General features: G+C 41.4%; 1 protein-coding gene across 2 annotated transcripts in view; it reads right to left on the bottom strand.

Annotated features, from left to right (window-relative positions):
- Positions 1-27854, bottom strand: part of PAPPA2 (pappalysin 2) — a 273676-nt gene that overhangs the window by 148883 nt on the left and 96939 nt on the right. For both annotated transcript variants that reach the window (XM_047753714.1, XM_047753715.1), the window contains 4 exons: positions 23079-23224; positions 7502-7795; positions 5697-5889; positions 1720-1841 (listed from right to left, as the gene is read on the bottom strand). In XM_047753714.1, the coding sequence (XP_047609670.1) occupies positions 1720-1841; positions 5697-5889; positions 7502-7795; positions 23079-23224 (755 nt within the window). The remainder of the gene's footprint in view (positions 1-1719; positions 1842-5696; positions 5890-7501; positions 7796-23078; positions 23225-27854) is intronic.

Genomic DNA, 27854 nt, shown 5'->3' with positions numbered 1-27854 from the left:
GGATGCCACCTTAGAAGATAAATAAAGGAAGATGAGAGACTAGAGAATGATAGTGTGAGGTTGGGGACTATTTTAGACCATGGAACCAGGGACGTTCTCTCCAAGAAGATGATACTTTAGCAGGGGATATGTTTGGTTTGATTTTCAATTCCTCATAGCATTCAGAATGTAGCTGGTGGTCAATGTGTTTATTGTGTCATTAAATACATTTTGATCATATCTGCAAATAAATGTGTTTCTGCTTGCTCTGCCTGGGATTCAATTCCTTTCATTTAAAATATGACTTGGTTCTTCACCTGTTCAGAGCAAAGGAAGACCAGTATTTTCCAATATTCATCCCCAAAGACTAACAGAGTAAAAGCCTTGGAAATCAACTCAATAGAAGCACTCTCTGTCAGGAAGTTTTTAGTGTGATCTCATGTTTAAAGCACGAAGTGGAGGCCCTAATGGTTGATTTGGTTTGCCTGGAGACACAATACAGGAGTTAGAACCCAGCACTTGTAATTCCATTCACCTCTACCAGATAAGTTGGAATTTTTCCAAGACTTAAGAAGTAAAAAGAGCAGAACCAGAGAGTCGAATAGGCATTACAACACCAGCACAGGACAAACTGTTTGTCACAAAAATGGCCTTTTATGAAATGCCAGTCTCTAAATGAGTCCTCCACAGTGCCAATGTAAATTTTATAGTCACTTTCCATTCTTCCCTGAAAACCCATTTGAAAATAGTCCTATACGATCAATCAAGCCAAGTGTCTCTCTCTTCGGAGTCCTCCTTAAGGTTCCTGTCATTTGAGTAAATGGGAACCCAAGGAGGAGACTGTAGACTCAGACCTTTTTTTCTCTTGTCCGTCAAGACTGCAAACTAACTCAAATAGGACCATGTCCAACACATCTTACTGAGTAGTTTGGGGAATATTAATAAATATTAAAAAAAGATGATGACTAGGTAAACAGTTAAGATGGTGATGATGGAAGAAGTCAAGCCACTCATAAGAAGGTACTGAAGGAAACTCAAGTCAACAGCATTTTCTGGACTTCAATTGGGATGCCATTCACTCTCTCGCTGGTCTTAGAGGCTCTGATTGATGTATATGAGTGACTAGGTCACTGAGAAGTTGGGGGAGGGACAGGAGAAAGGATAGCTAAAAACACTTCCCCCCTCCTTGAGCCTACCTTAGATCACATCCAAAGCATGACCAGTACCGGTGATTAATAGACTCATAAAATTACACAGATGAGAACCATCAGTTTAGAACACCTCGTCCACCTCACCCCCGACCCAGACTGGCTCAGTTAGTGTCTGTGTGGGTGGGGGTGAGCTACGTGAGGCTAATGGAGAATTAGCCTCCTGATAGAGGGAGTGAGAGATCAGCTTACGCCATCATGTGGCAAGGCTGCTCCACGCACTAGGAAGCAATGCAACATGACATGCCTGAATTGTCCCATCTCTCACCCCGAAGTCACCCCCTGAGTCCTCCATCCCTCTATCCTCCATGCTGACCTCTGCTTCACCACAGCCACTGGGCCTCCACACAGAGCACACATGGGACACTCGGCACGTGTCAGCAGAGTCATACCCAGGCCCCTGGAGATATCCAGCAAACCACACATACACACGCTACCTTTTTTTTCACGCCATGCCACCACTCTACACTTGACCTCCGCCCCCATTCTCAATGGCCACCAAGGTGTAAATGAAAAAGCCATGGTCCTTTACCCACAGCCTCCTCTGGAGTCCAGTAACCTGAGGAGTCACACACGCGCCGGGAGGAAGCTGTGTGCACGTACTGACGGAATGTCCCATCTTCAGTGCAGGCACCACACACACTGCCTGGGACCCTGGAAAAACAAGGAGGGGTGAAGATGGGGAGAGTAGATCAGATGAATTTGGATCATGAAATTCGGGAGATCTTAAGGGCAGGGACATGGCCATAGGTGGTGAGGCCCTAGGGGGTTACTGGCAACACAACTATTTCTCAACTCATTTCCTTCTTGTATAGACCCCCTCTTTGCAAAATTCATAGTGACATGAAAATCTCAAGGTTATGAAGCAGAAGAATTTAACTAAGTCATAAAGGAGGCCTGTGGAGATGAAAGAGGGCTTCTATCCTAGGAACAGTCAACACAGAGTAATTACAATCTGAATCTTTCAACATGAAACAACTTCTACATGGACTCTCAATAAGTCATCCAAAGGCTCCTTGTGTTCTGCAGTAAACCTATTAGCTATATGTGGTCTTCTGTTTTAACTTTATACTTTTAATCACACCCACAAAATAAAAGTCATAAAACCACAAGGCACCGTGACTCACCACTGCCTATAGGGATACCTCTAAATTCCTTCCCATGATTCAAGGTCCTTCAGAAGACAGCTCCAGCTTTACCTGCTTCAAGGCCTTCATGAATTCTATTTTATGTCCTCATCACAAGAACCAATCGCCACTTCACAAATATACCACATCCTTCACACAGCTCCATGAAACATGCTGTTCTTTCTCCTGCCAAATAGCCTTTTCAAGCTTCTCTAACAAGCTCCTACTCATCCTTCAAGATCCATGCAAATTTAACTTTGGCAGTGGCAAGTAGCCTGACTCCTCTGAATGGTCAGCAACCTCTACCCCAGACACCCACTTCCCCTTCTGGCTCCAGGTTTAGGACACTGATTCATGGCATTGAGAACACCCATTCCCATTCCTTCTCCTTTGCCTGTGAGCAGGTTCAGGCTGGAGTCTATTTGTTCTAGGCCCAGCAGTTAGGACAAGGACTAGCCTCAGCAGTTCCTCTGTGAGAGCTCCTTCTATGGCATCCTTGAGGCTATTATGCATTTATGAAGAGCTCATCAAACATGATATCTTGAAGACGTAATGACAGCAATAGCCAAATAAAAACAGGAAATCACTTGATGAGGACTGTCGCTGATACTTAGATTTTTTTTTCATTTATTGAAGTATAATTGCTGTACAATATTATATGAGTTATATATGTATACAACATAGTGATTCAATTTTTTTTTTTTTTTAGGGCCTCACCTGCAGCATGTGGAAGTTTCCAGGGCTGGCCACAGCAACACCAAATCTGAGCCACATCTGTGACATACACTGCAGTCCAAGGCAACTCCAGATCCCCAACCCACTGAGCAAGCCCAGGGACCAAACCCATGTCCTCATGGATAGTAGTCAGGCTCATTACCACTGAACCACAATGGGAACTCCCAGTGATTCATTTTTAAAGGTTACACTCCATTTGCAGCTATCATATACTATTGGCTATATTCTCCGCATTGTACAATATATCTGTTACATTTTACACCTCAATAGTTCGTAGAAGCCCCATTGTGAATGATATATCTGCAAACAGAGGCATCAAATCAAAGTCTCTCGACAAGTAGAGAGAGAAAAGCAAAATCATGCAATATAAGAGGAAAAGGGTATTGTCAAACAGGGGTAATAATTACGCTGCCAGCTCCTATTTATTAAGCAGCCTATATAGCTGGCATTTTTTCCACGAGGTGCTTTTCATAATTTCTAATCCCTGTAAGAACCCTGTTTACAAATGAGGACACTCAGCCTCAGAGAGATTAAGTAAACTGCCTACGGTCACAACAAGTTTCTTAATTCCTCTGAGCTAGTTCCCAAACACCATCAAGTGTCCAGTACTTTGGCAAAGAAAAGGTGTCGTTAACTCCAACCCCTTGCCCCCAGTCAGCACTCACTTCAAGTGAGGACACAACTCCAAACCACATTTCCCTGATGTACTTGGCTCTTCCGGGGCTGCTGCTGACTGCGTGGTTGGGCTCCTCTCTGACATAAGGATTCCAAATACCTACTGGGGAGCAGTAAACACAACTCCGAGCATGACACAAATCGCCGGGTATGTGACGTGAGTTCTCCCCGACACACGTGTCGGGAGGCCTCAGCACTGTAGCCCACCTCACTGAGAAAGGGAAGCCAACTGCAGCCTTTTCTGCCAACAGACTCGCAGTAAGCCAGCCCTGATGTCTGCTTTATCGTAACGTTTGTACCAGAGAGAGAATTGAAAGATTAAATTGTTTACACGTGTTACATAAACGGATGTAAGATGTGGGGTTTGCACATGCCCACAGAGGAGCCGCTGTTCAGCCAGAGCAACCAAAGCTGCACAAGGTCACACTTGCAGGAAGAGGACTCTTATAGCCGTCACATAGAGGTATGCTGACTCACAAAGGGAGCCCATGAGAGCCTGGCTGCTGATGACAATCAAAACTGCTTTATAGGATTGTGGGGTCCAAATGATGTCACACACTAAGTGTATGTCAAGGTATCAAGGTCAGGGGCCAAGACCCCAGAAGGCTGGGAATGCCACTTTGACAAATGCCTCCTCCCATCCTTGTCTCTCCCTGTCCCCTCTCCCAGGCTTTCAGCAAAGCTGGAGTACATGGGGACATGCATCAGGGACATTCTACTCCTTCTCCTTAGCTGGGACCTGACACTCAGAAGGGAACTGTGACACAGAGAAGAGGAGCTATCTACCTGTGAAAGGGGAAAGCTCTAAATTCAAAGAAATAATCTAGTCCATGTTCCCCATTTCTGAAATGCCAGGGGATGCCCCCAATTTACCTCCACTTAACCATGGAGTCCTAGCTTAGCCACCCTGTGCTTCCCTACACCTCAGATGCCTCATTTATACAACAGGGACTGGGCTCAGGGAAAGAACTAAATAAGACAATGGCAGGCAAAAGACCCCTCACAATGCTTCATGCATAGAAGGACAAAAAGGACGAAAGCCCCCTCTTGTTATTTAGAATACACTGGCAGGTTCTGAAAGTGGAGGGTCTGCACAGGTCATGGGTGGGGTTCTGGTCCTTCTCAGTTAAACCACATTTACCCATTCTCCCACCAACTGTCAGATGTTATCCTTTTCCTAACTTCTCTCTTTTTCACAATACTGTTCCTGTATTTATGAAAACAATATGCAAAGGATGAATTATGCCCCATTTTAGGTATAATGATCCTCTTCAATAAACCTGTATTAGGTGTTTATGGTGGGAGGCCAAGAGACCATGACACAAGAAATAGTCCTGCCCCAAGGAACTGCCAGTTGAGTGGGGCAGACAGGAAGGTGAACAGAGGATGACAATTTCACAAGATGGTAGCTGTAAGCTGGGTGGCATGGGGCATAACAGGAGGCAGAGAAGGTATTAGAAATGCCCATAGGAGGAGGTAAGCCCCGATGCACAGCTTGTGGCAGTGAGTAGCTGGCCCCCCACCCCCAGAACTGCCTGGAGGAAACACACCTCACTTCCCTTCCTCCAGATGCCACGGTGCAAGTAGCAAAACCCTGTACCTCCTTTAGCCCAGGAGGGACAGCTGACCCACAACAGGTGGCAGATACCATCTCAGTTTTGTCAGCTCATCATGATCACATTTGTGAACCACTTCAGAGCTCCTAGAAGGCCACCAGATGTGACATAAAGAAATAGCCGTTATGCCCCTCACCAAGGTGTGGGCACGCATACTGCACCATTGGCTTACTCTGAGAGCCCCATGAGCTCTGCTAAGGAAATGAGCACTGAGCAGGATGGCGGAGACAGCCCTGAGCAGTGGTGCACATTTATAATTCCAAACTGGGGTTCTCCAAGCTTCACATTCTTCCCCTTTTTCATAAGAAATGCCACCGACAAAGGTACCAGCTCCCCCATGGCCAGCAACTCTTTACCTGTCATACACAACTCCACTAATTGGAGGCAGCCAGTGGATGGTGAGGGACTTATGGGTCTGCCCGATGACCACAGGTGGGATGGGAATGGGGGTGGGCTTTCGGCTTTGACTCCACTGCTGATATACAAGGTCCAAATAGCAGTGCATTCGGGCCACTTGGTTCGGGGTGAAGCTGTCAGTGCAGTCATCATCTGTGGAGACAAAAAAGGTTTTAACCTGCAAAGCGCACCAAGGTAGGGATAGATTTTTCTGGAGAGTATCTAGGCTGGAAGTGGGAAGAGAAGGCAGAGAAGAGCACCTGCTTATCTCCAAAGCAAGTTCACTTTGATGCTTTACCTTGATGTTGGGCTGGGCCAGAGTGAGATTCACACCTGCCCGGGGGTACCCAGTTGCTCTGAGCTGATATTGCTTATTCAGGGAACCACAAGATGGCAGTGTTTCAGCATATGGGCTTTTTAATTCATGAACATTTGTGGAGCTGCAGACACCTGCTTTATGCCCAGGGACTGTGGCCAAGGTTAGTTAGTATTTGGTGGAGATGCTCAAGGGGAGAGAGAGCCAAAAAGTCAAGGGGCAGCAGGACTGGGAATGGTGATCCCCAGCTTCTTTTTGGAGCTGGCAACATTTCCTATTAGGTATACTTGTCATAGAGTTAGAAAGGGAGTTATCTTAGATTCCAGGCCTTTTTCCATTGAAGTGCACCAAAAAGTCCCCCTACCCCTTAGATGTTTCCTCTGCCCACCTCAAAGGTGGAGCCTGAATAGCTCTGCCCTCTGAACATCATTGTGTGGTCTCTCTGCCCTGGCACCCTGGCAAGGGCCACTGTGCACTTGTTGGGGGAGGCAAGGATGCTGGTCTTTATGAATTTGATGCACCTGAATCATGCACCAAAATGAGACTTAGATAAGCATATATTGATAGGTCACAGACAGACCAGCTTACCACTCTTTTTTCCCTTCAAGGGCCAGGATATTGAAATGTATCCTTTCCTTTTTTTTTTTTTTTTTTGATAGTTCTAGAACTTTTCACGGAACAAGCCCCTGGACCTTATAGAAAAACTACCTCCTTCCTTCACCACAGGAATAAGTCATCACAGCAGACCAGTCCTTAATGTGAGGGATAAATTTAAGTTCATTATCAGGAGACAAGGACTAGTATTACTTTTTCACAGCAACAGAGAAGGTATGAAAAGAAAAAGAAGCATAATCCAAGACAACCAAAACAGACAAGAGTTGTTCCCAGGGCCAGGAAAATACCATTTTTTACAGTGAGAAGCTAAGAATCAGCCCTTGGCTAGTGTTGGAAGAAGATAATCTGATACTTTTTTAAAAATGACATAAATTAAAAAGGAACTCTGAGCTTAAAATTAACCTGGGCCATCTTTTTTGACCAACTTCAAAAATAGCACCAAGACCCAGAAACCTCTTTCCCTAACACACTTTTGGACCCTCTTTCAGAGTCAGTTCCTAAGAATGTGTGAAAGAAGAAAGATAACCAAGTTCTAGAAGTCAAAGGGCTCTCGAGACAGTTTTTGGCTTTGTCTCCCCTTTTAACTATTCAAGACAGAAGTGTTTTTTTCTTTTAATTTTTAGCAGAAGAGAATCTAGTCATTGAGGACCTTTATTTCTTTAAGTTTTTCAAAGACATGACATGAAAAAAAAAGAATATGTCATGACAAATACACTTCAACTCTCCAGCATGAAGGCCTGCTTGATAATCCTCTCTAATTTCCACATCTCCACCCTCCCAGCTCCCAAAGACTCCCATGTAATCTTAATAAACACATCAGCACTGTTGTTGTACCTGTATAACTCATGTAGTTGCTGAATGGAGCCGCTGGAAAGTGAGTGAAGCCACAGGTGTCATTGGTGGGCTCTGGGTCCTGGCACAGCTTACTCTTGGGAGTGGGAGCCGTGTCGGCACAGAGGTCTCCCGTATCCATGGATGGCACTGTCTCCCTGCAGGGGTCATCGCAGGATTCTCTTTCACTGACCCCTTTGAAGACATGGTAGAGTCCCAGAACATGACCCACCTCATGGATCATGATGTTGGTGTGGCCAGGCATGCCGTAATAGGCTGGATTGAGGACAACACCACCTGCAATGGAAGGTTTGCAAGATAACTCTAAGCCTGTAATGAATAGCCACCCTCTGTCTTCTGATAAACATTAGGTGTTCAATCCCAGCCTTGAAGGGGACACAATATAACCTCTAGTGGCATTCCATCCCCAATCTTTCCTCTGGCCTCAAAGACCTCCTTAACTAATCAATAAACACATCTTTAACCTATGTCATGGGTGAGATGCAGGACTAACCCTACAGACAAGGTGACACAATAGAGGGCCAGAATTCTCCACCCTGGATGCACATTAAAATCACCCAAGGGACTCAAAAAGTACAGACATCTGAACGCTGGACCCAATGACATGAACCCAAATATTTGAGGATGGGGTATATGCCACATTATTTTTTAAAACTTCTCAAGTTGAGAACCATTGGTCTGAGGGAAAGTACACACAGATTCTCTGAGGACTTGAACAGATATGCGACCTAGAAGCTCAGTGTCATTGTCTGTAAAGTGGAGAGGATAACACTTAAAACTTTTCTTTTTTAAAAGCATTTGGCACATTGCAGGAGTTAGTAAATGACAAATATACATGCTGCTTCTGATTTTGTGACACCTACTCTCAAGGAGCCAACAACCATTGAAACAAAAGACAAGCCCAGCTAACTACCATGAAATTCTGAATGTCACATGCACTAAAGAAATATGCTCCACCCTCAATCCCCCCAAATCTCCCAGAGGACACCAAGGGAGGTGTTTCAGAGAGGAGTTCATTGCATTTGATCTGTATTACTGTATATCACAGATTAAAAGGCTAAGGATCTCTGAGGGTCCCAACTTCTGTCAAATTTCCCATTCCCTGCTTTTCTCCTCTCCCCAGGAAAGACTTTCCTTCTTCACCCCTAAATATCATCAGGATCAGGCCCAGCTTCATCTCTTAGACCTGGAACAGGGATGTCCACAGCTCTCAACTAACTCTCTGGGGTCCAGAGTTGCTCCAGCTGTATGTCCAGGCTGGATCCAATCCCAGTTCCCAGGACGTGCTTCATCCTCCTACCTAAGCCCTCTCTGTATCAGTGGTCTGTTGAGCATGGCAGGCACTCTAGAGGAACAGCCTTGCCTTTCTTTTTCCAAGATCATATTCCATATGCCCCATTCCTGAACTCTATAGGATACGCTATAGACAACTACATACATGGCTTTATGGGCAAGACATAATCACCAGGGTATCCAGTGTTACCCCCTTGGTTTCTATAATGGACATCTCAATCTGCCTTTTTAGTGACTACCCTGCTGCAAAGGGCAGTTTCTCAAACCAAGTCCTAGATTCTTCCAGTCTACTCAGACATGCTGACCTTAACCAAGCCGTACTCAGATTTGTCCTAAGATATCTCTCTACTTTCACATCTAAAACAGAGCTAGACCTCATTACCCTTGTTTATCATTTTTATGACTTCCAGAAAAATTCAACATTATTCTTTTTTCCCTTTTATAAAAATATATTCTGATGCATACATGTGTGCATCATTATTGTGTCAACCTAAAGTTAAAAAGTAAATTTGAAAACAGATCCATTTCAATGACATCCTAGGTGCCCCATGTTTGAATAAACCTGGTGAAATGCAGTATTTCCACATTATAAGATGCTTACCCCTTCATGTTTACATATCCAGTGACAATAATAATCATGAACAAGGTTCACACCATTATGCTTTCAGTTTTCCGAGAACAATATCGACCTTCACATCAATGAAGATTCTAAGAGAACACTTGTCTCTTCCCTCCAAATTGCCTACACCAATTTGCCAGAAATCAAACTTTGAAAGGCTACAATTTGCCTATAAGGTTTAAGTATTTACATTGAGTAGATTTTCCCCAAATTGCATTAATAAACTCTGGTCCTGGGTGGTACTTGGCAAAAGAAAAGAGTAATATCAGTGGTTAACTATGCTTGAGAAAAATGCGGCATGCCATACCATCCTCCTGAAGACTCACATTGTACCTGAGAACGGTTATGTTAAAGGTCCAATGTTATTTAATCCTTTGCTCCCCAAACTTATTTGAACACAGAACTGTCTGGAGTAGAATTTGACATCTGGAATACTGAATTACTTAGGGGCACAATTCATGAAACACCACCAAAGACCAAAAAAGCTTCCCAATTAATAGTTATTTTCTATCCATATGTCTTGCCTCAGAGCAAGGCTCAAATAGCTCCTCATTCTATGGTCAGTCCAGCCCAAGTCCTTTTGGGATCTCCTCCATTAGTAGAGAAAGGAAATAGAGGCTAACAGAAATGACGCTCCAGGAAGAAGGACTGGCAGCAGTCGCAGGTGTCAGAGGCATCAGGCGGGCTGGGAGTGTGGCCTGGGGCTACTCAAGGTGGGTCTGAGCGTGGTTATGATCATCATGGGCTTCTCCCCAACCTCTGCAAGTCTCTGCCTCAACGCCAAGTGAGGTTTTTTTTCCGAATATAAACACACATACTATCTCCTTTGAATAAACCTGGTTGTTTATAAGTGGAGGGAGGAGCATGAAAATGCAAACACTCACCAGTGCCAGAAAATCTCCTCCACACCCAAGACAACTGGCCAAGGTTCTCCCCCACAGCACTCCTAATGCTCATTCCCAAAACAGGAGAATACGGATTTAACTAGACAGCGGGTAAATTTCAATGAGAAGGATAAGCCTTTGAACCCACTTACTGAGACTTATATTTTTGATTCCAGAGAGATGCTACTTTTAGCCCCACATTGTCTGTATGGAATACATAGGAAGGAGTTTAGTTACTACACATGCATTAAATAGAATAATGCAAATTGTCATTCAGGAGGAAATGCAGTGTACACCAATATATGTTAAGGAAAAAGGCCAAGGCCCTAGACCTCTTATAGTAATTCTGCCCACAAGACCCCAAAGTTATGGACTAGATTGTAAGGCAACTTGAAATGTGGTCCTGACCCTAACTAGCTGTATGACACCAGCCCTGTTCTTTCACCTTCTCCCTGGTCTCTTCATCTGTACAGTGAGGGCGCTATAAAGGCTTATTGAGTCCTCCGTATTCTTACCCAGTGCCTGTGAGAGCTAACACACAGGACTGAGTTAGGCAATCACAAATACCATGTGGAGAGGTTCATGTTATGGACTGTCACCACCTCGGCTTGGTAGGCTGTATTCCAAGACTCCCATCTCTCAGGAGCCTGAGGAAAAGGGAAGAGTCTGGGAGTGAGTAGCCACGGAAATCTACTCTCAGTTCTGCTACAGACGTTCAAGAGACCCAGACCCACTGCTGTCCAACCTCACACCCTTCCCTCCAGTGTGTGCTCTCCTACCTCTCTCCTGTGCAGGGGTCCCCTGCTGTTCTCCACCCTTCCCTACACCAGCGAAAACAAAGCTGGTTAAATTATTAGGGGAGAAACAAACTGGTTAAATTATTAGGGGAGAGGACTTTAATCACTCAGAGGTACATGCACTGATGCCCCCATATAGGTAAGAAAAATACTAATTTATTTCACGGTTTAGTTTATAAAGGTTCTTTCACATTTTGGTAAAACACACACACACACACACACACACACACACACACACACACACACACACACACACACACACGTATTCATGCCAAAGCCTGAGTGAAACAAAGATTCAAAGACAGACATTAACTGGACAAAGTTGCAAATAGACAAGTGCCCATTCTCTTCATAGACATCATATTGGTGTTCAACAATTATTTGTGTAGCCTGGATTATGTGAGGAAAGGAAATCTTGGGAGAGTAAATTTAATTTTTCATGGACCTTGCTGATAGGTCAGATTTATACAAAACATCTTTTTCTCTAGCGTCAAACTTTTTTTTATTTCCCACCTCTCTAGTTTTAGAGAATATAATTATCAAAACCACCGTTCACTTATGTTTCTCCTCATCTGGGAGGATAAAATTAAAATAAAGTTGAGGGACAAATAAGGTGGTAGAGTGGGAAGGATAGGTATCCTCTTCCGCAAGAGAATTCCTTCCTATTCTCTGCTCTTACCTGCCACAATGAAACAGGATGTAGACATGCCATCTTATGTTTCATCCATACCTTGGCTCCTCAATCTTCACTCTGAGACACTCTAAGTTTCTCTCTACTCCCATTCAGCTCCCCAACACCTGTCCTATAAAGCTTCCTAGGGACTGACGACCAGACCAGGAATACCTACTCTGGGGGAAATTTGAAGTAATAGTGTGAATGGAGGGGCAACATTTTGGACACACTAACATTTCACCCAAGTGGGTCCTTATCTCCTGCCCCCTTACCCTACTGCCAGACTCTCCTGCATTCATTCATCACCTTACTAGGAAGACAGAGTGAAAAACAAGGAAAGAAGTCCTTTTCTGGCTATATGATTTCCAAAGCCTATGCCATGGGCCCTGAGAAGACTTCATGGTTTATCCAGCATGATGGATAAATGGAAGAAGTAATCTTTGCCTCACACTACCAACACCACCCACCACATCTTAGCCTAGAAAAGATTATCCTAAGCTGGAAGAAGAGAAAAGAGATAAAAAAGGAAATAATGTGAATGTACATATGGCAGTGGGTCCAGACAGAATGAATTAGACTCTGTCTTTTGAGATCCCAGTAAAGAGATAAGGACTCAAATAGGTGCATGTGATCAGACAGCAGGGTGGGGTTGCCTCCTTCCAGAGATTGAGTCCTGAGTGAGTGGTTTAGTTCTGAAAAGTGGCTGACTGGTGAGGCTAAGAGGGATGGGTGACAGTGAGCCTTCTAGTGAATCCCTGACGGTGAAGAATGCTGTGATGGGAACAAGGGTCATCTCAAGTGACCAGTGTCACCTGATGACTTAAGGACAAAGTGGATATTTTCCTCTACGGCCTTGATACTTATAAGTCATCTCAACAGTTAGATACAGCCCCAAGAAAAAGAAACTCAATTGACTAAGGATAAATTTCTACTAACCAGTAAGATAGAGGCTCAAGATAGAAATTAAGTTCAATTACAGAAGAAGAAATAAGAGTTACATTTCTTGCATACCTGAGTGCATACTGGGACTTCAATGCAATACATGCCAGTTACATGTATTAATTTGTACACAGGACATAATTTGAAAATCCCTGGATTTAGCAACTGGTGGCCACGTGTGGCACAGCTGTTGCTTAATGGACTGGCAGGGAGCACAAATGCCTTTTTAGAAGATCTTTCAGCCTAGATTAAAAGAGACAAACCAAAACAGTAAGACAGGGTTGTTGTGTGGTCTAGGGGATGGTGCAGGAGAAGAAAAGAGAGAGAAGCTGCTGATTAAAAGATGAAACCTCAGTAGCAGAAAGCCAGCCTCCCAAAGTGATGTTGTATTCTCAAGTTCCAACTGGCTTCCCAGCTTTAGCACAAGACCGCCAGAGTGGCACGTGGCAAAGGGCGTGATTCCAAAAGTCACTTTTATTAAAAAAAAGAAAAAAAAAAGAAAAAAAACACTCAGAAAGCTTGAGGAAAAAACATGAGCTGAAATGACTTTAAAACCGTTCTGTAAAACTTTTAGGGCCGAATGTTATATGCCCATAAAACAAGGAAGTTGAGAGCTGGTCTGCAGGTGCCTCCATAATTACTTCCAGCTACTGGCTGAAACAAACTTCCCCAGACACACTCTCTGCAATGAAGGGACACAGCTATCAGAGTGGGGGGCACAGGGGGTCTGAGGAAGGAGCACTTTGGGTGAAGGCGAGAGAAGAAAGTGGCAGAGGTAAGCTGACAGACAAAGGGAGAGAAAGAAATGGCAAAAGTTTTTTTAAAAAGTCACGAGCACTTAGAAAATGAAGCAAATTTTTAACAGAACCAGCTCAGAAACAATTCATCTCCAAATCTTATATTGGCTTCTTTGTTTTACAGTCTGTGGTCACATTAGAAAGAAGTCCTTGTTCTGGGCAAAAGTGAACCAAGAGAAAAACGTGTAGAGGGTAAAGATTTTGCAAAGTTTGATGTCGTTTTTTGAGTCTCCTACCCATGTACTCTAGGCTTTCTAACCATTCCCATACCATGGCAGAAAAGTAATTTGATTAATGAAAACTAAAGACGTTATTACTAAGGCCTTGGAGACTTATGATGTAGTCTTTTCCTTGCTTCTGGATGCCAGCAGTGCTTCAAACATATGCACATAACCTCATGCAGCATTTTAGGCCCTACAGGGTATGACTGGGAAAGATATTTTCTATAATTCATTTATTAATTCAGCATTTATTAAGCATCTATTCATTGTCAGGTACTGTTCTGAGCACCAAAAATTCGATGATTACTAGAACGTGTTTTAAGAGAGGAGATCTTTCAAGTCATCACATATAAAGGTGATTATTTACTCCACCTACGTACAAGTGCACAAACCTATATTTGGGGAACAACAATTTCAGGGCATGTTGTTTATATTCCAAGATGAGTTTTATCCAAAAGTTTCAATGTCCTAGTATTCTCACTATGTCCAAAATCCTAAAGCATCTAAAATAACCCCATATGCTGAATGTCATCTTCTGACAATCAAATAATCTATCATTGCAGCCTGTGGGCGATTCCTGGAAATTCCCAGAAATGATCCTCATCCTGCCCGTGTCTTGTAGCCTGTCTCATTAGAGACTCAGCCAGTCCACAGATGCACATGGTGTGCTCTCATTTACATGTCTTGTTTATTTTTTTATCTCGGTGAAGAATCACTCCACATTGGCACGGTAAAGAGGAGACATAGTGGAGTTCCCGTCGTGGCCTCAGTGGCTGGAGAACCTGACTAGGAGCCACGAGGTTGCAGGTTTTATCCCTGGCCTCGCTCAGTGGATTAAGGATCCGGCGTTGCCGTGAGCTGTGGTGTAGGTCGAGGACACAGCTCGGATCCTGCATTGCTGTGGCTCTGATGGGGGCCAGTGGCTGCAGCTCCGATTGGACCCCTATCCTGGGAACCTCCATGTGCTGCGGGTGTGGCCCTGGAAAATACCAAAAAAAAAAAAAAAAGGAGACATAGTGGAGAGAGACGAAATCACTTTTCTCTAGCCCAACCGTTCAGCAAGTAGTTGCCACAGAGTGCTCTTTACCTCCAATAGACTCTGCTAGTTCTCCTGCTCCAGTTCCTGCACCCCACTCTACAGGAACAACTGGGCTGAGATTCCCAAAGACTTTCCACTTGCCAAATGAATGGCTATTTCTCACCTATATTGTACATCAGTGTGTCATAACTGATGTAATACCCTAACCTCAATGTCAACTCTTTGGTTAGGAGGAAGTCAAGCTTTGTCCAAAACTATAAAAGTTCCAGTGAGGGAAAGGTATCTTACCTCTGAACTCAGTTCTGCTGCCATTTACCTCCCTCCAACCCCCACCCATGCAACTATTGCTTTGCTTTCCTCCAGATATCCGTCGCCCCTGTGGTAGCTGTTCTCCTCCAGTTCACTGGGCCCCACGACACCCACAGACTTTGACCAGGCAGCTACCCATCTCCCCAAAAGGTCAACAATCATTTATTCTTTCCTTCTGTGACTTATAAGGAAACTCCTCTGCTTCTTATAAGCAAGCAACTGGACACTTTAAAACACATTTTTTTTTTTTCCTTTATAAAGGCGCTAACATCTTTCTTGGGTGCTAAAAATCTCTAGGTTGGAGATGAGGTATGAGGCTGAGGGCATGACCAGGAACAGCAGCCTCAGACACATGGTGGTATTTGGAGCTTCTATTGCTGCTGCTGCTGCTACTTAATATTTGTTGAAGCCCTACTATGTGTCGGGTTCTCTTTCTCATGCTATCCTCCTTTTATATATGAGGAAACGAAGGCCCAGAGAGGTGACTTGCTCAAGACACATTGGTTCCAATCTGTTGGATGCCCTAATCTCCTCTATCACTCAAAGACTTTTTTTTTTTTTCTACAAGGAGCACATTATCCAGACTCCTTTGAAGATCCTATATGTCCAAACCTCCATTACAAACTAAGTTCAAGTTCCTTCCCACATGGTTCTAGGATCTCATGCATGTTGCTTGTGATCTTATCAGGATCTCCGAATGTTCCTTGGCAGTACAGGTGTTCCCTGGAACAATTAGGAAGATCACTGGCCCGGGACACTCTGCAGTATCTAACTTCTGTGCCAGAGAGTGACTGACTGTCCTCTCTAACCTGGCCCGGACACCCTTGTACTGACTTCTTCTCTCTGAAGCGGTCGTATTTGTGGGCCTTAAGTGACTCTCACGACCCCTCTCTCCTTTGGTGTTGGTACACCCCTGAATCCTGGTCTTTCTGCTTTTGTGGAAATCCCTTTCATAGTCAAATTTGAGACCCCAAATTTGACACATCCAAAACTAAACTGCCTTACCTTTTGGTCCTCCTTTTTCTATATTTTCTACCTTTGTCCCATCCACTCAGTCAAACCAAACTCTTTCTTCCCCATTTACAAAGTTTCTTGGCACTTAGAACCATAAAAGAAAAAATAAAGCAATATAACTAATGCTAAGTCCTGTCTCATTATAGCAATAACTACGCTTCATTCACTGATACAAGAACTAATCTGGGAGAGAAAAGCCCTTCTCATCTCATTAAATAGGCATTTTCCACGTTGTTTACTAGAAATTAAACATTTTAAAATACCATTTGGATCAATTTGAGACCAGGAATCATTTTGAAAGAACTCAATTGAGAAGAGATTTTTAACATGTTATAACTTATGATCAATGTCACTTTTGATACCATGCTTATGATACTGCATTACAGTTTTTCAAGATGTGACCACTGGAGGAAAATGGGTAAAGGTGGACTTTGTACTATTTCTTACAACCTCATGTGACTGTACAATTATCTCAAAATAAAAAGTTTAATTAAAAAACATTCCCACAAAAGAGTTATTTTACTCAAAGTATGTTTTTAGCAGAGAAACAGGTGACTAAAGACTTTGAAAAAAATACATGTATATGTTACATTTGTATAAAGTTCTAAATGAGAAATGAAATGGAAACACAAATTCAAAGGGAATGAAGGAGCAATGAATAATTTCTCAATGTTAAAAAGAGTACATGGCCATGAATTTTTGGTAAATAAATGATGGTGATTATCAAATTGTTATGTTACTGAAGATATATTTAGAAGAGTAGGTTTTAAAATCTATTTTAAATGCCAATAATTTAAAATAGTATGCCAGAAATTATATTCCTTGACATTATTTACACTGATGATTAAATGTATAGATGTTACTTTTAACATCTTTGAAGGGGTAGAGAGTTTTGCAAAGGTTTTTTAGGAGGTACAAGAGAACAAAAATAAGTTTGAAGAGCTCTGTTCTAGCCATTCCAAGTACATTCCACTTCTAAGCAAATCTAGGTTTTTAACAGTCTAAACCTTAGCATCTGCCATTTCTTTCACTCCAAATGCCCTCTCATTGCCTGCCAAGCAAGCTCCTGCTTATCTTTCAACTTCCCTCCCATGCCTCAGACCCTCTGTGGACACTTTCCTTCTTCCCTGATGCTTTCAGCACAATCAGGCACTTTCTTGTCATGTTCCTACTTGACCCCAAGTGTGGCAGCATCACAGTGTTATAAGTGTGTATTGCATGTCTGTCTCCCAGTTGCTGTGCAAACCTTCACAGTGAACTCCTTTTAGTTATTCCTCTCTGATATTGCCACAAAACACATTCAACAGCTTTTTGTTTGAATGAATGAATAAATGATTATGAGTATGATACAACAGCTTGTAAAAGGGTTGGTTTACCACTAATTTAAGTCTGCTGCCTTTGAAGATAGGTTTTCAGTTTAAGTGTTGTACACTAACATTAAAGATATTCAATCACTGAGCTCAAGGGAATCTCATTTATTCATTTACTTAAAAAAATTCTGCATTGCATTCCCACTGCATTAAAAATACAAAATCATACTAAAGGTCAGAAATGGCACTGACGACAAGGCAGGACCTCAGATTACCTTGGTCTTTCCACATAGTGACTTAAGCCATTTGTAGTCAGAAATTGGATTCAATCTTCAAATTTTCAGACTAGTGTACTTATCTGCCAGGTCACTCAGCTGACCCTGAAAATACAGGGTCTTGAATGTTGACACAGATAATCTTATCTTATGCCTTGAAAAGACTCTATTTAGAAAATCCTAAATGTCTTCCTCTATCATGTTATGCCAGCTGTCCCTACTACTCTACACCTGATTTAAGTCAATACAGTTTCTTTGTTCAATCACAGTTATGACTGAACAAGAAAAAAATAAATAAGAACATGAGCAATTTCATATTGAGTCAGATATTTCAGCTGTGAAGTCTAGTGTTCTACTTCTTAAAAGCACATTAAGAAATACATTGTAGGGAACTAGTGATTCCTAAAAGGCTCAAGGACAAAATATAAATACCCATAGTTTCTTTTGCAATTCATTATGAGTTAGTGACTCATGAAATAAGTTAAACTTTTCTTGAAACCATTTAAAGGTACTGCCTTCACGCATCCATCCCTTCATTCAGTGAGCATTCAGAGCACATGCTGCATGTGAAGTGCTCTGCTCATGCATAGAGGCCACAGATCTTATTTAGATTTTACCAGTTTCTGCATGCAGGGTTGTGCATATGTGTGTATGTGCTTGTGTGTAATTCTATCCAATCTTACGACATATGTGTATATTTTTGTGTAATAGCTACCACAATCAAGATGCTAAATCATTCAATCACCATTAAGATCTCTCCCGTCCTATCTTTTATGTCACCCCACACACATATCCCTCTTCCCCCAACTCTCACCCTATTCCTAAACCTGGAGAAAAGATAGAGAGAGCTTGTTTTCTATCTCTATTTTTTTTTAAATTTTGAGAATACCACACAAAATTTTGAGACTATTACATAGATCATAAGTATGTACCTTATGAGATTTTTCTCACTCAGCATACCCTTAAGATCCATCTAAGCTGTGGCATGTATTAATATTTTATTCCTTTTTATTTCTGGGTGGTATTCTATCATGTGGACATATCACAGTTTGCTTACGCAGTCAGCACTGAAGAACACTTTTGTCATTTCCAGTTTGGAGCTATTACAAATAAAGCTGCTATGAAGATCAATATATAAGTTTTCCAGTGGGCATATGTTTTCATTTCTCTGGGATACATGTCTACCAGTACAATCACTGGGTCATATGGTAAGTGTATGTTTAAACTTATAAGAAACTGACAAAGTATACTCCAGAGTGGTTGTGCCATTTTACTTTCCCATTAGCAATGTATGCCATATCCAGTTTTTCTGCATCCTCACCAGGATTTAGTATTGCTACTATTTTAAAATTTTAGTTATTTTAATAAGTATTTTAGTTATTTTAATAATAATAAATTTTAATTGTGGGGTTTTTTTTTGGGGGGGGGGAGTGGCCATGATTTGCAGTTTGTAATTTATTTGTTATTTCCCCAACATAATTTTTTTTCTACTGTACAGCATGGTGAACATACATGTACACCATGTTCTATTTTCTCACATTATCATGCTCCATCATAAGTGACTAGAAATAGTTCCTAGTGTTACACAGCAGGATCTCACTGCTAATCCATTGCTAATCATTGTGGTTTTAATTTGCTTTTCCCAAATGATTAATGATATTGAATAAATTTTCATGTGCTTATTTTCCATCTGTGTAGCCTCGTTGGTAAAATTTCTGTGTTTCTGCCCTCATTTTCTAATGGCAATATTTCTTTGTTTTACTATTGAGTTTTGAGAGTTCTTTATATAATCTATATATAATCCTTTGTGAGATGTATGGTTTACAAATACTTCCTTCAGGACAAAACTTTCCTTAAAAAAGACACGTGCACCCGCATGTTTATTGCAGCACTATTCACAATAGCCAAGACATGGAAACAACCTAAATGTCCATCAACAGATGAATGGATTAAGAAGATGTGGTACATATACACAATGGAATATTACTCAGCCATAAAAAAGAAAATAATGCCATTTGCAGCAACATGGATGGATATGGAGATTATCATACTAAGTGAAGTAAGTCAGAAAGACAAATACCATATGATATCACTTATATCTGGAATATAACATATGGCACAAAGGAAACTTTCCACAGAAAAGAAAATCATGGACTTGGAGAATAGACTTGTGGTTGCCAAAGGGGAAGGGGAGAGAGTGGGAGGGACTGGGAGCTTGGGGTAAATAGATGCAGAATGTTGCCTTTAGTATGGATTAGCAATGGGATCCTGCTGTGTAGCACTGGGAACTCTGTCTAGTCACTTATGATGAAACATATAATGTGAGAAAAAAGAATGTATACATGTAAGTATAACTGGGTCACCATGCTGTACAGTAGAAAATATATATATATATAAAAATAAATGATAAAAAAGGAAGTATGTATTTTTTTTCCTCCGGGTACTTGAGGCTTTTCTTTGCCTTTGGTTTACAGCACGTTTGCTATACTGAACATAGTTGTGATTTTTCTATTTATTCTTCTTGGAGGTTGTAAAACATTTTGAATCTGTGGTTTGATATTCTTTGTCACTTTGCAAAATTCTCAGCTGCTGTCTCTGATATTGTTTCTGCACCAGTAACAAGTCTTCTTCTTCTAGAACACCAATTTACATTAGGAATTTTCCTCAGGTATCAAAAGTCTCAAGTTGTTTTCTAAATTTTTTCATCATATTTTTCTCTCTGAGCTTTAATATGTATGTTTTCTACATTTTCTAGTTCTTTACTCCCTTTTCCTGCTTATAAATCCATCCATTAACTTCTTCATTTCATTACTTTTTGTCCTAAAATTTCCATTTGACTCATTAACATAGATTCTAATTCTCTGAAGACATTCTCTACCTTTTTATAAATATTTGAATTATTAATAATAATCTTAAGCCAATAATCAATAACTCCAATATCCAGATAATCTGTGGGTCTGCATTTATTGAGTGATTATTTCTTTGTTTAGTTTAGTTTACCATCATTTGGTCCTGCCTCTTGGCATAACTGATAATTTTTTACTGATTTCTTAACATTGTATATCATCACTTGTAGCAGCTTTGATGATATTTTTCTTCCTCCAGAGCATACTTATTCTTTTGCTAGGCAGTGAAATATAAGCAGAGGACCTTCCTCCAAACAAGGATTTAGGAGCATTTCCGGCTGAATTTTAGGCTTTGTGTAAGATAGACTATTTATGTTTTCCCTCACACAGAGGGTGTCTCAAAGCCCCTCCTTGCTAGTACCTCAATTCCATTTTTTTGTCATCTCCACTATGAGACTCTTGAAATCACTGTTTAGCTTTTTAATATGTTAATGTTATTTTATACTTGTTTTCTTAGCCATTGGCTCTGAGAACGCATAGTTTAGTAAATAGGAAATATCTTAAAATTATAAGAATATCAGGCTCATTTTTTTCATGATTTCTATTTCTCTGAAAGCTTGGTTCCCTCAAGTCTGGATGCCTTGGAAGGCCTGACCTCTAAGTTTTGTCTTCCCGGTAGTGAGACTGAAGCAAGCTCTAGGCTGCTGCTTTCTGTTCTGCCTCTACTACTTTCACTAAGAATTGGGCAATTTCCCTATTGGGAAAAAAAAGAAAAAAACACTGAGTTATATGCAGATCTCACGTCAATGCATTTTTCTTCTCATTGGGATTGTGTCCCTCACGCCCTTGTTGTCTTCAAATAGCTCATTTGGGGGGTATTTTATCCATTTTTATAGTTAAATGAATTCTGTCAATGGCCTAGTTCCAATAAAGTTAGAAAACATTCATGGCTCTGCTCTTGACCCAAAAATTCTTATCAAGAGGCCAAGATCTGTCCTCATGATAGCCAAGCAGATCATTCTTTTAAGGCTTTTTGAACAAGTAGATTCAAATTTCAATGACAGACCTAGGACTCAAACCTTGCTGTCATATGTACCAGAAAAGTTATCCTTGGTGAGTCAGGCATGAACCCATTTGGAGATACTTTCTTCCAGTGTTACATACTCCTCTACTATCATTGTGTCTGATGAGGCTAATTCGAGATCCAAACTCACTACTAAGTGAACTATTAGAATATAACCTAGTCCACCTGTTGCTACCATGACGACTAAAATGGCTCACAGGAGCTCTTATCTGGAAAGCACCACTAAGCTCACAAATTTCTCACTTCTAACATGCTGAGAACTGAAAATACAAAACTTAAGACGAAAGAATTGCAGGGCTCTAAAACTGTATCAGATACTACAGTGCCAATGTAAGTAAACATACTAAGAAGCATTCAGTTTTGATCGCCACATGTCTAATTTTTATTGTCTCCTCCTTTGTTTGAAATATATACCCCTTCTGGATGTTTACCTATCCAAAACAGGGATTTTTATGTTCTGGTATCCTCTTGAACAGCAACAGTTTTCTTTCATCTATTGCTAACCTACTGCTCATCTTCTTCCTTCCCCAGTCCACGTTACTAGCTGTCCTTTGGACACTTGCTCCTATTTTCTTTGATTATCACTTCAATATTCTGGACTCCACTTCATAATGACCCCATTAAACATGGGTTTTACATATACAGTATTACATGTTCTTTATTCAGTTGATTTCTCTCTGCTTCATATTTGACTACTAAGAAGATAAGTCATAAGCTCTGTTAAATCATTCATAAAATGGTTTCTGGACTCCATAGGCATTCTCTTTCCAACATGAAAAATTTCTTCCAGTTATGGTAATTCAGTTTTAAAATCAGTTTGGATAGAATCCTACTCAAGACTCTCTGAAAGTATATACAAATTATATTGAATAATTACTCTTTACCCACATAAACTGATTTAATGACTCTTATTGATTGGTCAGTAAGATTTCCTCTATAATAATGATAAGATATTATAAAAGGAATTATCTTAAGTATGCAGTTGTTCCACTCAGTATTAAAATGTTACGCTTTTCCTAGGTAAGCAGGCAAGCCCTACCTGCTTAAATTTCCCAGGATCTCCTCAGGATCCCAGTCCATACAGGAAGCCCAGAAATCTTCTGGCCCAGTGATTATTGCAAATCAGATTTCGCGTCTAGCCTCCTTCTTGCTAATTTTCCCCTTGAGGTTACCCAAGGCATAAAATGGGTCTTATTCCATGTCAGCAATTTCTTTATATCTAGATTCTATATTTGGTCTAGAACATTCTGACTAGTTGCCACTGTATGTTCTTAATATATCTTATTTTCTGCACTGTGACATTTTGAGAGATTCTCCCAAAAGCAATTCGCAGCCCAAAGTAGCTAATGCCTTAAGCTTATTTATTTTTCTCTCCTTTTTTCCTCCCCAAAGTCACTTTTATAGACTCCCTTCCAACCTCCTCATTTTTCCTACTATAGTTGGTCTTCACTGTACTTACCCAGGTGGCTGATGGCTTCCTTGTCCCAAGGCCAGGTGGCAGCACCTGCAAGGTCTTCCCGCACAGAGCTGGCAAAGTAGACATTGAGGAAGTGAGTACTGTTGAGCTGCAGTGCCTCCTTCAGCTCCTTCACACTCATGTATGCCCTGGAGAACAGTAAGGAGGAAATGTCACACCAACAGATCAGTGCGCAGAGAAGAGCAGAACCAGACTGCATCAGGCTCTGACACTCCCAACTAGCAGTGCCTTTTGGAGGGGGCAAAGAGGCGGAGACCAGGTGTCATGAAGCTGTCAAAAAAGGCCCTAATACATATTTAGGATATTTATTCCAAGATAAATAACATCCTACCTTTTTAGCATCATAATATTTATATGACTATGCAAGTGTTTGACATCATATTCAGTTCCTCACTCTACACCCAGACGATTTCTTCAAGATAAATCCAACAATATTCCTAATTCTATGCCCTGAGTATTATCACCCAGAAGGCTTTCCAACTCTCAGTCCCTGGCTCTTTCCATCACACTGCATGATTATTATGATGATAAGGCCAGTTGAATCTCTATTTTAGCATATGCTTAATTTAGGCATTATTTTTTTAAAAGGCATATAGTCACCAGGAAACAGAAAGCAAAAGAGGAAAATAAGAGATGAGTTATAGATAGGAGAGAATATCATCATAAAGCTACTGCAAAGAGTGTTTGATATATGTAACATACATATCTTAACATATACATAATTTGTATATATGTATATAAGCTCTCCCTATATAACTTATACTATAGCATATACATCTTAACACACACACATATATATATATACGCCTTAATCCATGGAAATTCTACCCCTACTCTGACTACCTTATGATACTCACCAAGCATCTCTATTGGTGGCCTTCAAAGGATTAGGCAATATAATGTTTGCTTTTATTCACAGACTTAAAGGTTTATTGAAAACACATGCCTTTTGGCCCATAAAAAAAGGGAAACAAGCATTTGATCTCTTTTTAAGCTCATACGTAGTCAACGACATTCATCTTCCTGGCATCAATGAAAATTAAAACTTTCCCATGAGGAAACAGAGCCTTATCATTCTCAATGAAGAGCTGTTCGAAGAAAGAACAGCTAAACTAGAACTCAGTGGCCCCTTGGATTCACTGGACCCTTCCTACAGTGACCACGGGAAATGCCACTCAAAAGACAGAAATGATCCTATCACAGCCTCGACTGTGCAGGCAGCTCTCTCAACAGAGTTGAACATTTCCTTTATAGATTCATACTTTATTCTTGCTATTCCTTTTTTTTTTTTTTTTTTAGGGCTGCACCCATGGCATATGGAGCTCTAGCCGCTGGCCTATACCACAGCCACAGAAACGCCAGATCCAAGCTGCATCTGCGACCTACACTACAGCTCACAGCAATGCTGGATCCTTAACCCACTGAGTGAATGAGGCTAGGGAGGGAACCTGCATTTTCATGGATATTACTAGATTCATTTCCACTGAGCCATGACAGGAACTCCTATTCTTGCAGACAAGTTGCAAACACTGAAGTCTTTCAACCCAGAAGCTCATGCTGGGACAGCAGGATCCTTTTTCTCTTGCTTGCTCTGCCTCCCAACCACACTGTTGATGCCACCATCTATTTACTCCACATGTAGGATACACTATCAAGGAGTGCCCATGAAAGAGAGACCCCAAAGGAGACTGTATTCTTTGGCACAGAACCTAAAAGAGGAATAAAGTAAAGAAAGGTAAAGAGATTTTGCTTTAGAAACAAAAATGCTTGGGAGAGAGAGGATTTTAAAATACTCTTTCTTACTGACTTACAATATCTTGGAAAATAGTCCTCATCCCCAAGAAATCATCTGAATTCCATGAAGTGATGTCACATGTGATCAGAGGGATATTCCTTCTGCTGCTTTCTTGGCGACACAATGTTTTTTTAAACTGTCGCCTGGTTTTCCCTAGACATTCGTCACATTCCGTTTCCTTTTCTCCTTTACTAAAAATAATTATAATTTCCTGTATGAACAAATTGATGCTTTGGAGCTATGATGACATCAAGTAACTCTCAACATGGAGATGTTTTAATCAGCTAGAGGAAAGGAGCAGGGAGAGGGTGAATGGGAAGAAAGAGAAGACTAAAAGGAGAAGGAAAAAAGACATGAATAGAAAAGAAAAGAAAGAAACAAGGGCAGAGAGGATCAGAGACTGAGCCTAAGCACAGCTCAGGGCTCCAAGGAGGAAAAGTTCTGCCCTTTCTTCTTATTCCAGAGTTCCCATTAAAATTAGGAACAGGTTTTCTCTCTTTCCTCCTCGTTCACTTTGCCCAAATCTCCCTGTTCCTGGCATGGTTTACTTGGGCTATCTCTGTGTTACCGGCTTCTCTGCCTGTCATGTACCAGTCTTGGATGTCATCTTTCTGTCCTCCCTCAACTCAGCAGGTCCACTAGTTTTCCTTGAGCCACCCTCTAAGAGGCTTCTCCCTCCACACCAACTTATCAGCTGGTTCTATGCCTCTCCCTTTTCTTCCTTGCCCATCTCGCCAGTCATAACTCACCCTTGCAGATGAGAGTGATTAGGTCATGCTGGTGGCAAACTGGGTGCGGTTGCTCTGACTCCAAAACTCCACAGAGACAGAGATGGAAGTCCACAAGTGTAAGAGTGAGAATACAGTTTTAAAAGCTACATAGTGTTGGAAACAGTCACTCATTGAATCAACAGAGGCAAGCCTTATTTTGTTGGAAACAAAGATTTTTGTCCAGATTATTCCCTAAACCAAAAAGGGCAAAAGTGTAGATGTTGGGGTGCCCCCTTTCTGTGTAGAATGCCCTACCCACTATCGTACGTGTACACCATTTTAGAAATTTATCAGAGCTAATAAAGGCAAACATCCACTAACATGACCAAGGGTGGGTAAAAATGGACATGATTCTAAAATTCAGAGCTTCGCAGAAATGATTTATAAAGAGACAGACTCGTTACCCAACATGAACTGACCAGAACTATGTATGAAGACAAAGATGAACTGCATCAATATGCTTAATTTCTGGCAGGATCTCCCTTTTCTCATCTCTCCACACCCTAAATTTAGACACTCACCATGAACTTCTTGTCAAGGACCCACACAGACAAAAAGGAAGTTGCACTTTGATTGTTAAAAAAAAAAATTGTCTCAAAACGAGCTTTCTGTGAGGCTCACCTATCAAGTTGTTCTGCCTGCTGCTCGAGTCTTTTATTTCTGACATGCCTCTTGGAAGAATACACATCTGCCTCATCATTTTATCACTGTGAGCTACAGGTTTGGGATTAACCATTGCCCAGTGTCCAGCCCACCACATTCCTCTGTCCACCAGATGGAGTGCATTCATTCTGATTTCTGTTGTGCTCCCTGACCGATGACCCCTAGCCACACTCTAGTATCAAAATGTCTGTGCAGACCTCAACTCTTGCTTAGTTTCTACGTAAAAGTGAAAGGATATAATGTCCCTTTGTGCTCTAGTTTAATAATCAGTTGACTAACTCCTTTATAGACTAATAGAAATAATTCGAGTGAGAAGAAAAAGATCCTGGCCTGTCTGAAGGAAGTTGAGCCAGCACAAAAAGTTACCTGTTATAAAATAAGACATAAAATATGCATGTATGTGTGCCCTGAGACTGGGACCCAGGGCCCTGCTTCTCATGGTCAGAGCAAGCACCCCCCTGCTTGGAAAAGGAAGATCCTGACTGCACTCCAGGAAACTTCCACTAGAACCTAACCAGATGCCCCCGAGGAGCCTCAGCCAGCTCTGCTCAGGGGAACAACCTGTGCCACGGCTGGGATATTTATGTTTGATTAAATCTAAACCTCCTCGTCATCACTGTACACCATGGTTCTCTATCCACACAAGGGTTCCTTCAGTCACCCCATCTGCTGTCCACTTTGCCAACTCTGCTTATTCCTCCAGGTGACCATCGCCTTTGACCTGCTCCCCCATTCCATGGATTATGCTCACATCACGGGGCGTCTAGGTCCAGTGCTACCCCTCTAAAACTTCGTTTTCTCTCCTGTCAAAGTCCTCCTGCTACTGGGCACACAGCATTCTATTATGTCACCATATCCTTTCCCCTTTCTTTAATTTCTCCATCTTCCAGTTGCTCCATACACATCAGAGGCTTCCCAGTCTGGTCCACAGGCTTCCCCTTTACCCCAGGCTCCTATAGTCACCTTGTGAAATTTCAGTATTTATTTGACTCGTCCACTGAAAACACAGTCTTATTTTGTACTTCCTTCCCTCCAATGACCTTTGTACGCCATTCTCATTGTCACTCTTACTCAGATTAATTTTTCACTTTTAATCTCATGTGGATCTTTAGTTCCGTTTGTCTAAACTTGTATTTGTGTCTGGTCATCTCCTTTCCAGGAATTATTTGAAAGCTTCCTCATTCTTCTTTTGGACCTCCCCCGCCCCCCACCAAGCTTAATCTCTTCTGACTCTTAAATAATCATACCTCTTTCATTTGAGGATAAAATTGAGGCAATTTTTCATGGACTCTATCACTGGCTCCCTCTATCTCCCTCAAACACACACACACACAAGTTCATGCACATGCACACTTACTTCCTTAACCTATTTTTACTCCCTTCCCTCTAGTCTCACAGGATGAGATTTCTGAGTAAACATAGCTAGTTCCCTCTCTTTTTCATTCTTCCTTTCCAATTAAATTTCTTGAAAGGAAAATTTCCTCATCTTCCATTCATTTCTTTTCTTTACGTACCTCCTGATCCCACTGT

This window comes from Phacochoerus africanus, chromosome 11 (assembly GCF_016906955.1).
Source record: "Phacochoerus africanus isolate WHEZ1 chromosome 11, ROS_Pafr_v1, whole genome shotgun sequence".
NCBI lineage: Eukaryota > Metazoa > Chordata > Mammalia > Artiodactyla > Suidae > Phacochoerus > Phacochoerus africanus.
Note: the sequence above shows the minus strand (reverse complement) of the source record. Positions and strands in the feature narration are given on the sequence as shown.